The 12,631-nt window shown below is 30.0% G+C and overlaps 1 protein-coding gene across 1 annotated transcript in view; it reads right to left on the reverse strand.

Moving 5' to 3' along the window:
* Positions 1-392: 392 nt before the first annotated feature.
* LOC106458415 (methylcrotonoyl-CoA carboxylase beta chain, mitochondrial-like) overlaps positions 393-12,631 on the reverse strand; it is a 32,092-nt gene continuing 19,853 nt past the window's right edge. The window contains exons 11-16 of the mRNA XM_013917932.2: positions 11,627-11,703; positions 10,127-10,193; positions 6,124-6,280; positions 5,232-5,346; positions 1,852-1,937; positions 393-686 (exon numbers count right to left, since the gene is read on the reverse strand). Coding sequence (XP_013773386.1) covers positions 569-686; positions 1,852-1,937; positions 5,232-5,346; positions 6,124-6,280; positions 10,127-10,193; positions 11,627-11,703 — 620 coding nt within the window. The 3' untranslated portion in view covers positions 393-568. The remainder of the gene's footprint in view (positions 687-1,851; positions 1,938-5,231; positions 5,347-6,123; positions 6,281-10,126; positions 10,194-11,626; positions 11,704-12,631) is intronic.

The following is a 12,631-nucleotide window of genomic DNA, read 5'->3' on the forward strand; positions in this document are numbered from 1 at the left end:
TTTCTTTAATAGTTTCGTTTTGAGTTTACTTACTGATTACGAGCAATTTTTGTAAAACTTTTTGTGTTTTAGAGAATGATTGCATCAGTGATCAAAACGTTGTACCTGTTTTAAAAAATACTTTTCCTTACTGTAAAAACTGTAACTTATAATATAAATTTGTTTTCTTGTTTTAAACATTTTATATGTTTTAGATAATTATGGCTGTGGTCTGTGTGTGAAATGAAGACTAGTAAAAATAATGTTTATCTTTATGACTGAACAGTTGAATGCCTAAATATGAAAGAGATTCATCTGTTTTTAAATAAATTATCAATTAAATAATTCTTTATGACAAAGCTTTATAAAGCATTATCATAAAAAATGTGTTAAAAAAGATGTGGAAACTAAAATTGAAAGGATAACTTTATTTGTCCCTTTTCCTTTTTACATAAATTTGTAGTTTAGTAAAGGTAAATGATAAACTATATCCCAATTATTATTTTTTGACACATACCCAATAATTTAGTCATGTCCTAATGCAAAGTGTGTATATAAAACTAGAATTATTTACACTATACAAATTGTTCTACATTCGGAAAACTCCAAAGTTGGTTTCTGGGATAGGAGTATTAAGTGCAGCACTTAGGCTTAGTCCTAATACTCTTCTGGTGTCTACTGGATCAATAACACCATCATGCCACAACCTGTACAAACAAAAATTCAATAATGATATAAATAAATTATTACACTTAGTGTTTTATTTATGATTGGAATATACATTCAACTGAAACACAGATAAAAACAATTCTTTATTTATAGAAAAACTAATTTTACATTAGTTTTAACTTTTCCTTATGAAGATTCATAGCTAAGAGTAAAATTATTTTTTTTCTTCCAAATATCAAGCTTAGTTAACTGTATCTCATTACAACAGACTCTATTAACAACAACAAAAAACAAAACAAAACAGGCTCACTGTTAAACAACTCCTAATTCATCAACGTATTATATTTGATTCATTCATTGACTGTTCATTCAATTTTTATACGGATAATGATCCAAGATGAACTTTCCTACAGTAGTGCAATAGATGCTACCAAGACAACCAAAACAAATCAAGAGAGAATACATTATCCTTCTGGAACATTTTGAGACATTATATAAAGTGTGCAAGGTAAATGCTTTGCCTTCTGTAAAATAATCATATTATTTAACATAGTTCTCTGACCATAACTATAAGGTTAACTACTAAGGAATAAATGTGTTCATATCATGATGTTTTATCTTTTCATAACTAGGGAAGAATATATAGTTAGTTATGTAAATTCAGATAATTTTTCTAAATCTTTGTGCAAGTGATCTGTATGTAGTTACAACATCTTTGTAAGAAAGATGTAGGAAAGTCATAAACTTGCACTAATCTTCCACATCCCATAAAGGGTACATATAACAACACTTCTTCCATAGGCTTAAATTTGCTTGGCTCAGTTTTTGTGTTATGCCCTCTTGAAATGACACTTGACATAGGTAACTACGAACTGTAAGATACCATTCTATGACTCCAGTCTCATTTAACAGTAACATATCTACATTAGATCTTATTATTGATCATGTCTTTGTCTTGGGTAGATGTGGAAACTTTAACTTTATTCTAGCAGCCAGTTGAAAACCCTAAGTGACAGCCCATGGTTACAATTTACATAAATGAGTAAAGATTTTATTTGTTAACTTGAGTTACTTTGTATTTCCTTTGCTGTAGATGCTCATTTTATTATCTGCATAATAATAATTTCTAAATTTTGTGGTACTTGAACTTATCTGCTAGATATCAGTGCAACTGAATACCACAAACTAAATTATAATACTAACCGTGCACTTGCATAGTAAGCATTTCCTTCCTCTTCAAATTTCTTGATGATTGGCTCTTTAAGTGCTTTTTCTTCTTCTTCCGACCACTAAAAAAAGGTTTAATATAAAGTATCTATCTTTCTGTTTATCTACCTAAGTTACAGTTAAAATACTTAATTCTTTTCCTTTCTACTGACGCATGTGAGTACTTAGTCACTTTCTGCATCATACATCTGATTGGATTTCCTGGACTGCTACTGTTTACGAGAGATATACTTTTGCAAACGACCTATAAAAAAAATTATATTTTTACACTCTATGGTTTAGTACCATTAGGTCTGTGTGCCTACAGTTACAAAAGTTATTGTTATTTATTTTAATTAATCATAACATTTTGGTCTTTTGCTTATTTCAGATATCTGCACAAAGCTACACAATGGCCACAAGTGCTACCCATCCCTAAATTTTCAACTAATAAACTAGAGACAGTTAGTCAACAACACTCATAATAAACTATTGGGATACTCTAATTGAAAAGTGGGATTTAACCATTAGACTTATAATGCACGAAAGACCCCATAAGTGCAAAGTATGATTTTGTGGCAACAGGATATGCACCCTTGAATTCACAGTCCAGCATGCTAATCACTAGCCCACACCAGACTCACTTTTTCTGTTGTATTCCAAGTAATTGATAAACATTGAAGCTTGAAATGCAAAACTGATTAATCCCCTTTCCATCAGCAGTCACACTATGTGTTCTTGGACATGATTCTGCTCAATGGTGAGAAGATTAAATGTTTTGTTCTTGTAATTAAAACTGAGAGTATTTTATTTGGGTTTCCCACACTCCAAAACAAAAATTTTTTCAGGAATTTCCAGGAAAATAAAAAAAATTCAAGGAAATTCTTTGATAAAATGTAATGTCAGGATAACAACGTACAGAATCAACTTGTATGAAACACTGTACATGTGAGCAGATTTTTGGGAGAAAATAAACATCTTTCATAATGGTCTCATAAGATTAGCAAACACTGCATGATCTCTAATTGTATTACAAGTATCAAAAATTAGAAAGTAGGAATGGAATGGGAGCACCAAAAAGTAAGGAAACAAGGCAGGAATGGGTGGGATAACATTACATGATCTCTAATTGTATTATACAATTGTAATTAATTGGAATGAGGTTGGATAGACTCCATTAAAGCAAGAAGTGTTGAGTTTTTATATTTAGCAATCTAACTCTTCTTCCCAAATAAACTAGCAAAAAAAAGTCATTATTTAATCTGTGTTTGGCTTGTTTTGTCTTTAAAGAGACATGAGGTAAAAAGTCTTGAAATTACATTGACAGCTAGGAATTAAGTACTGCTGAGAAATGCATCCATAATAAACAGTATTTCTTATTGGCTGTTACTCTTTACTTAACAATGGTTTCAAATAAACATAAAAAGTTTATTATCTCATATTAAATCAAAGTTTAGTTATTTCCAACAAAAAATAATTATCAGTTTGACCATTTGCTTTGGTTGTAAAAATCTTTCAATGCAGAGGTTTCCTGTTTATTATTTGCATACCATTTGCAAATATATTGATGTTAATTAAACAAAAATCTTTCACCTTTTATTTTTTATTCAACCATCCATTTACAAACAACATTGGTGGCTTTGTAGCAGCAGGGTCAATGATATTGGATACTGAGGTGACTGAAATAATTTCTAAAGATAATAAATATTTCTACATTACTTTGCCACTCTTTCACCTTCTTAGTCAGATAAAATTAATACATATAAAAGTTAAAATTTTCTTCAACTGGAAATGTATATCTGAGAGGTATCTACCTCTCTCTCTCTCACGCAGAAGCTATCTCGATCATTGTATGCCTTCTAAGCATTGCTAAAAGAATTTTTAGTAATCAGTGAACCAGTTTTTAAAATACTGACAGTTTTGTGCCATTTCTGCACATGTACATATCATGTGACTACTCTTCACCAATAGTATTGCACCACCTATAACGACACAGCTAGCTCCCTCTGCTATTCAGGCTCAATCCTCACTTTTGAGAATTAAGCAGGTACTAGAATAAAAACACCAGTTATAATGGGGAGGAATGGTAGCAAGTGTGTGAGAGAAGGTAAGTACCTATCGGAAATACATTTTCAGTGTGAGAAAATGTTAACTTCTGAAACAGATTTACCTCCTCTCACACAAGTTAGAATCCCACATTGCAAAGGTCGAAGGCCAGTGTAAGCACACAAAGAACAACCCAATAAGAAAGCGACCACCCAGAATGAAAGGATTTGCTCAGGGATGAAAATGAAGCACACCTGTGGAGTATCACACTACTTTTGGAACAGGTATGCTCTTTGTCCAGGAATAAGGAAAGAAACACCAAATGGGTGGAAAATGTAATGCTTGAACAATAGTAAAAGTGTTAAGAAGATGCAAGCTGTGGTAACATATAATGAAAAAAAAAAAAAGTAATAACAACAAGTAGTTAGGGCATGTGGACCGTGTTATCAATACCCAACAACTTCAACCATAAGTAAACAGTGTCGTACATCAAGCAACCAGAATTAAGAAGAGAAAGTGAGAAATGGCCATAACCAGACAAATCCTCAAAACCACTGTGGGAGTAAGTATGACAATCTGACCAAGGCATTATGGGTTCTTGGCATTGCCTTGACTCAACTATAAGAACAGAGAAAGCTGTAACCAGTATCACCAGCAAAATCATAACATACTCAATCATAAATGCAGTTTTCATGTCTTTAACAGCTTTCTAGGAAGCACAGGAACTCTGTTCACTATTAAATTGAAGTTTCTAATAATATAATGTTTTTAATTTAACATGGTAAAAATTTAAACAATTAAAACATGGGTGTAACTGTCCTTTACAGTTCACATATTCTGGTACCTCTGGAAAAAAAAAAGATAATTTTTTAGGATTTTTCTGAGACTTCATCTGTAGAGCAACCATTCATTTCTAGTTAACAATTCTTGTTACTTTTTACTTCATAGTGGTTTCTAATAAACACAAGTTTATTATCTTATATTAAATCAAGTTCTAATTATTTCTAGTTAAAAAAAGTTTTCTATTCTTAACATGAACATCGTTTAACTGTAAGACTATTTGGAGTCAAAGTCGGACTGATTTAATAAATTCCCAGACAAATCTTTACTAAAAAATACTTTATTAGAAAAAAAAATTGACTTTCTGTGTACATCAGACTTTCATGTTTACTACAAACTTGTCAAAATTCATGAAAATATACATTAAATTTGGAATTATAGTAAACATTAATCTTCCAAGACAGAGTCATTCCAATATTTATTATCTTAGCTGCAAATTTTATTATGGATTATAATGAACGTAACTGATAAATTATTGAAAGCAAACCTACCTCTTTTCCTTCTCTGTGCCTCTGATCTCTGGTTATCTGAGCTAAGACACTGGCTGCTTGTTCTCCTCCCATTATGGATATTCTAGCATTAGGCCACATATACATGAACCTAGGGCTAGAGTTAAATAAACAAAGATCATGCATGGATATCACAATACTGAAAACCATGGGCAGATCAACATTTAAAGGCATCACTAGCTAATAACTCAAGTTCAGAAGAGTTTAATGCATGAAATTATTTATTAAAATTAAACAAAAATAATAAAAATAAATAATAAAGTAGCAGAAAAAAATCATTAAAATTAGGATACAAAATTTGTAATGAACAGTTTTCAAAAATTTCTTACATTAAAGCTGAAAAAATAAACAATAGTAACTAAGGGCAAAAACAGTTTAGTTGATGCCCATAAAAACCGTTTGCTAACAAACCAAAATGAAAATAAAACGCAATTCTGCAAAGATCATCTAACTGAAATTTCAAATGACAAATATTAGCTATCTTAAATAACTTCATATAAGCTAAAAAATAAGAACCTAAATACTGAATACCATAGAGAAAATTATACAAAATATAAAATAAAAATGTGCAGTTGAGTGAGTTTGTTAAAATACATATTAATTTATAAATAATTATGATCAAACCTGTAATTTACTTGAAATATTTATTTTTTACTTTGAAAAAAAACAAAAAACATTTTATAGCGAGTATATAAATTAAAAATGACCATTCAGAAAATATGCACTCCTGGGAAGTATGATATACTGTATATTTGTTATAAGAACTCCCAGAAATTTCCTATAAGAAGAGTTATAAATATTTTGAGGAACTTTGATTAAGCTATGGTTAGAAAAGGAACCAATCTCTCATTGGAAAATTTCAGTTTATTCTTACTCGTATGCACGCCCACACATTCCATAGTTCCCTGCTCCGTAGGATCCTCCTACTATAACTGTTAGCTTGGGCACCTGAGCACATGATACAGCTGTCACCATCTTGGCACCATTCTTTGCAATTCCACCTGCTTCTGCATCTCTTCCAACCATGTAACCTCACATTTTAAAAAAACATCTATTTATACAATACGTCAATTTATCACAACTCCATATAACTGCCTATCATATTCAAAAAATTACTTTTCTGTAGCTTTAAATAAGATAATGTCACTACAGTTAAAATCCTGTCATCTGTTGAATGACAAAAGGGATAAAATTAATGACAATGCAATACTTATGTCTCTATATTGTTAACACACGTAGTTGAAAATATATAAACTACTACTTTCAATGTTTAATGTGATCATGTATCACTGTTAAACAAAACGTTGTACTGAAATAAATCTATTATTTGACAAACAGCTGTTTTAAAACTTTATATTTGATAATTAAGTGGGCACCTCTTAAAACGAAAATAGTTAATATGGTTCATCCACATCTATTAAATGTAAAACCCTCCTATCTATCTATTTGCTTATTAGAATAGTCATTAAGCAGAAGCTTTAGAAATCTTTATCTACTGGACATTACCAAGTGAACCTCTGTTTAACCACATATAGAGTGTCAAGTAAACTACATCACTGAGTAATATATTTATACTTTACATTACTTAGTTAACCTCTACTTAGATCAGTTAGTGAACCTCAGCTGATGTAAGATAAACAGAACTTCTGTCTACTTACTAAAACTGCTTTAACCCTTCACTGTTTTAATATAGCCAAATAAGTATATTTCTAGATGAAATTACAAAGTGAATGTAAATCTATTTGAGATCATGATGTAAATCTCAGTCTACTAAGTCACTTCTAACTGAGATCAACAGGCAAGTTTCAGTTTATATAAGATAAGGTTGTGAACCTCTTCCCACTTACATTAGAATGTTAAATCTTGTTTATTTGAGAACATCACATTAACTTCTATTTGATATTCCCAAGTAAACCCATCCCTACATACATAGCCTCAGCAATTATTCAAACACAATAAAGAAAGTTATAAGGGTTTAGCCCGAAGACCTCAGCACAAAAACTGAGGTTCCTCAAACATATACCACAGACAACAGAATGCTTCATTAAAAAAAAGCTATGAAATTTAAAGTCCCAGTATGTAGGCATGATGTGATATACTGTAAAATATGGAATATACTTATAACAATTTGGTTCATTAATTGAGACTATCATATTTTATAAGGATATTGTTCTAGGTTACATACTGCTCTTAGCCATGACTATGCACTATAGCCTGATGCTGCAATTTCTGCAAATGACAATGAGGTCAATTTCAGACCATTCATTTTGACAATTTTAAACATTTTATATGGAAGTTGGTTTTCAAGATACATTTATGGTGACCCATGTAAAAAAAAACTCACTTGTGCTTTATTAGAAACTTCACTAGTGTGTGTGTGTGTGTGTGTGATCGATATAAAGTGGAAGGACTATAATTCTAATTTTCAGCCATCATTCTCATGAAAACAAATGCCAATTTTGAGGAGTGACTGAAAGCTTGTGAACTTTTGGTTTTAAGCCTTTGTCAAATACAAATTCTTTCTTAATATGTTCCTAACTATGCACCAGAAGATATGTTCAGTTTCATGACAATGGATTTATTTATCACTTTTCTTTTGTAACTACAGCTTTCACTTTGCAGATGAAGGTTTTGGTGGAACAACAATGATGTCCTAAAAGCTTTGCTGTGCAAATTCTTTCACTTCCACAGAGAACATTCTCTTCTTCAATACATTGTGTCCTTTAGCTTGGCATTGGTTAATATTCTTACAATATGAGTATCCTCTTCATAAAAGGCATTGATATGATCATCCAGTCATATATCCACACTACAGTTTGGATCTGTAGTGATACAACAAAGATTGTTCATATAAAGTATGAGTGAAACTCTGTAGAAGATTAACAAAGATTTTGCAGTGATTTTTTTCTGGACTTCATCTGTCTTGTGCCTTGTCACCAGTGAAATGATTTTACAAATTTATGTTTGCCTTCGTTAGATCATACTGTTGTATGGTTGATGGCTAAATTATAATTATGTTGTTTGAACTTCCACTGTGTTTTTGACGAGATTAATTAAGACCTGATTTTCATTTGGAATAAAACTTCGCTCACCATTTTACTTTACATTTTAAAATTTAAAGGATTTTTCATGTTTATAAAGTAGCATTTATATTCCAAGTTAGTGCTTAGCCCTATGTGTACAAGGTCGATCCATTAGACCAATCCCATATTGGAGAATCAATGTTTACTATAGTGCCAAATTTAACTAATCGTATCTTCACAAAATTTGGCAAGCTTTTAGTAAACATTACAACTCTGTTGTACACACACACAAAAAAAATCAAATTTTATAACAAAGTGTTTTACTAACGATTTATCTGTGAATTTATAAAGCCAGTCTGACTCAGGTTCTGACTAGTTAAGAGTGCAAAGTGATCTTCATGTTAAGAATAAAAATACTTTTCATCTTACAGTTTCACATTTTATTTGCATAACTTCCTACATGAATATCAAGTTCTTTTTTCAAGCATATTTATATTTTTTTTTCAGTGAATTTCTATTTTTCTACCCTTACGTTAATTGCAGCAAATTCAGAAATGCAGAGGAAACAAAAAGTTGAAAAATGTGAAGTAAATCAAAACAACTATTTTTGTTTTACTAGAACGACTACATATTGTAATAGACAATTACACACAATTTATTCTTACAGCCAAAGCCGACAGAGAATATTTTTCAAATCTGATTTCATTTTGTTCTATTGTTTACAGCTATACCTAGACCTTCTTAGAGTAAGGTGAAAACCGTTCATAACAGCCAAAAAGCTTGTGTAAACAATGGATCGATTACCAGCACACATCAAATTATATAATCATGCATTGCAATGTGCTCATGCTATCACAAGTAATTTTTTTCATTTAAGTTTTCTTATTTAACCTTACAAGTTCATAATTTTTACATTTTAGTTACTTTTATAACAATAAATAAAAAATATACATAAAAAACAAGAAATTTAGTACCTATCTCTGGATTCTTGTTTTTTTCAAGTATTTTGCTGTTGGGAGATGAAGCAAGGTAACCCAACCCTACTTTTTGTAACAATGGCGGTTTATCATAAAACATTATTTTTAATTTCAAATATGAAATTCAAAAAACAAAATATCATGTACAAAAAAAGAGGGTGTCCTAAAACTACTATAATCTAACTAAGCTTTAATTGGTTAATAATTCCATTAGCTGGTTGAGCAAACTCCACAATGTAAAACAATAAAACTGGGGCCAATTATTTCAAAATCTGTCAGCTGACTGAACTAACCTTGTAGAAAAGTCAGTAAAGTAGAATCTTCTCTTTCTGTTGGTTATAAATAATCCAATAGCAAATGTCAGAAGGAATGATTGACAATTTGTTTGAAAGACAAAATGTAATAGGAAGGGTGTGGCATGTTGTTTGACTTTCTTAATATCTCAGTAAAGCAAGACGCTTGGAGGCTAGAAATTTACAATAAGGCTCAGAGATACCTGCAGTATAAGTGTGTGATTTGTACCAAACTCAGAAGAGCAGAGAAGTGTTCATATGATACACAGAAGTGAAGATTAAAAATTCATTTAAATATTTCCTCTTGAAATTTAAAGTTATATAATATCAAAATTTAAATTAGAAACTATGTTTTGATTCCAAGTTCACTAAATACAGTGATAATAAAGTTGTTTAAATCAAATTTTGAATGTAACTATTAAAAGGTCATGAGATGTGCAAATTTGGCCACATCAGTGCATATAGTATTAAAAAACGTATCATATCACACATAGATTATTTGAAATGTATATTTTCTCATTTTAAGTGAATATTTTTATACAACAAAAATATACTTCAATACAAAAAAAAAATAATTCACTAACCAGTAATGTTCTGCAAGAAAATTAAAGGAATTTTTCTCTGACAACAAAGTTGAATGAAATGGACTGCCTTAAAAAAGGAAAAATCCAAAATATTATTATTCATTAATTACACAAAACACCAATGATGCAAAATAAAATGATAATAAAAAAAATTAAATAGACATTTATTGTGTATTCTATGTTATACCAAGATTATATACATACATAGCTACACTATGCTTAAAAACTAAAAGGTATGACCAGTTCAAAATTAACCAATACTGTAATTTTCCAATTATAAACCATACTGTGTATAACCCATGTATTTTACAGGTCGTCGTTACAAAAAAATAAAAAAATCGTGTATAAACCATAGCTGTAGCACATTTGTTGTCAAGTTAATGGTAGGCTTATGTGAAAACATTTCACATATATTCTAGGGGCTCTTTCATAGCAGTTATTTCTTTTTAAGAAAAACATTATAAAATATAGAAGTAAAAGAAAAAATATTGTAATATATTATATTATATTGCTTTATGTACAGAAAATTGTTTATTTTACCTCCAGTCCTAAACTTCTTTCTTATGGGAGTCACCTCGACAAGCTTAGTTGAATTGCTAAGAGGCTCTTATTGCATAGTTAGAAAGCTAGAAAAAGTATTATAGTTATACGACATTGTTTGCTTTTTGTGCATTATTATTCTGTTTTCTTAGGCATTTTATTTAATTAAATAAAAAATTATTTAGTTGGTTTGGGTCGAAATGCATAATTGAAGTGTAACAATGTTGCCGGGAAACTTTTCATGAAATTTAAGTGAAAAATTATAAATAGCATAAAATTTGTAGCAGTTCTTATGAAAATAAAATGTTATGGTATTGCAGATAAAATGTTGTGTCTAAACTGTGGTTTATGATTGGAAAATTATGGTAGTCATAAAGAGATGTACTTAGAGATAAATGTTTACTGCATTATAAAATCAGTGTTTTAAAAGAAAATTTTAAGTATTAAGAATTTGTTGTTGAAGTCTTTTTATAATAATTTATCATTCAACAGTGAAAGTGAAACTTTTGATTTTCTTCTGAAGTTTTGAAGGAATAGTATTACATAATTTATTTTGTCTCATCAACAAAATTTCATTTAACAACAAGATAAAAATAAATTTCTTTTTGATATTTGTGCAAAGCTACACAAGATATCTATGTTTGCTGTATTCTCTCTAGTTCTATAATTTCAAAGTAAGAGTACTTTGAAATGATAGACCAGAGAGAATGCAACAAATCAACAACACCCAACACTAACACTTGGGTAACTTTGGTATAAATAAATAATGGGATTTGACTGTCACTCTTATAACAGACCGACAGTCTCATAGTGCAGAGAAAGTTTTCTTCTTCTCCAGTAATGGTTTAGGAACACAAACCCTCACATCTACGGTCAAAGCACTCTAACCATAGCCATAATAACCCATAAAAACAGAAGAAATATAAGTAAGTTGCTAGCACATTAGAATTTATGACTTACTTTTAGAGAAGAGTCAGAAAAGAGCACACCATTATTTCCTAAAATACCAACAGGATAACCAAAAAGCCTTCCAAAACCTGTCAAAACAAATTTCAAGAAATATATTTCAAACAGAATTAATGATAACAAGTAATAATTTACATTTAAATATTATTACAAATAAAAAATAATATGTTAGTCATTTTGGTCTATGCTTATGTAAAAATAACTCTTGTAAGATAAAACTTGTTCCACCCTGACGGGTCATCTTATTTAATCACAAAAACGTTCAGTTGGAAGGTCTAGTGGAACAACGTTTTGTTGATACACATAATTTAATTATATTAAAGAGTAATGCATGTTATCATTTTAAATGATGCAGCTCAAGCTTTAACTTAAAAGTTTAAGAATAAAAAAACAAGTTACTAGTTGCTTTTTAATGCCATTGTGACAAATATGAAATGTTTTAACAAATTTTGTCCACCTGCTGCGATGCTTATTTGAACTGAATGTCCAATCTGATCATTGTAATGCTGGCTTTTGACATGGGTAAAAATTACCTGATAGATGTTTTCAATATCTTTTTTTATGAAATGCTATAACATAATACTATGATAAATTTATTATTTAGTGGATTTGTTTTACAGAATTTTTTTCTCTTAACCCGTTACCTGCCATGACCATTTTGTCTTAATGTGAGGGCAAAATCACATTTGTGAATTGAAAAAATTATAGAGAACTCATCTTTTATTGGATTTTATTTTTCTAAATAGCAGCATAACATTCAATTATTTGTACAAAATTGTATTCTTTAATGAAGTTTAAAGAGGAATTTAATGAAAAAAAATCCTAAAATACATTTGAGACTAAATAAGCTCCCTCTAACAAGAAAATATTTAAAAAAGAATTAAAAAAACCTTTTTCCTTCCACTTCAGCACTGCTCCTGCCATCTATGATTGGTATCTAAACCTTTTTCTAGTCTGTGCATGTTAAACCTCAGTTAGTAAAACTTTTAGCCAATCCTA

Source organism: Limulus polyphemus, unplaced genomic scaffold (assembly GCF_000517525.1).
Source record: "Limulus polyphemus unplaced genomic scaffold, Limulus_polyphemus-2.1.2 Scaffold22, whole genome shotgun sequence".
NCBI classification, from domain to species: Eukaryota; Metazoa; Arthropoda; class Merostomata; order Xiphosura; family Limulidae; genus Limulus; species Limulus polyphemus.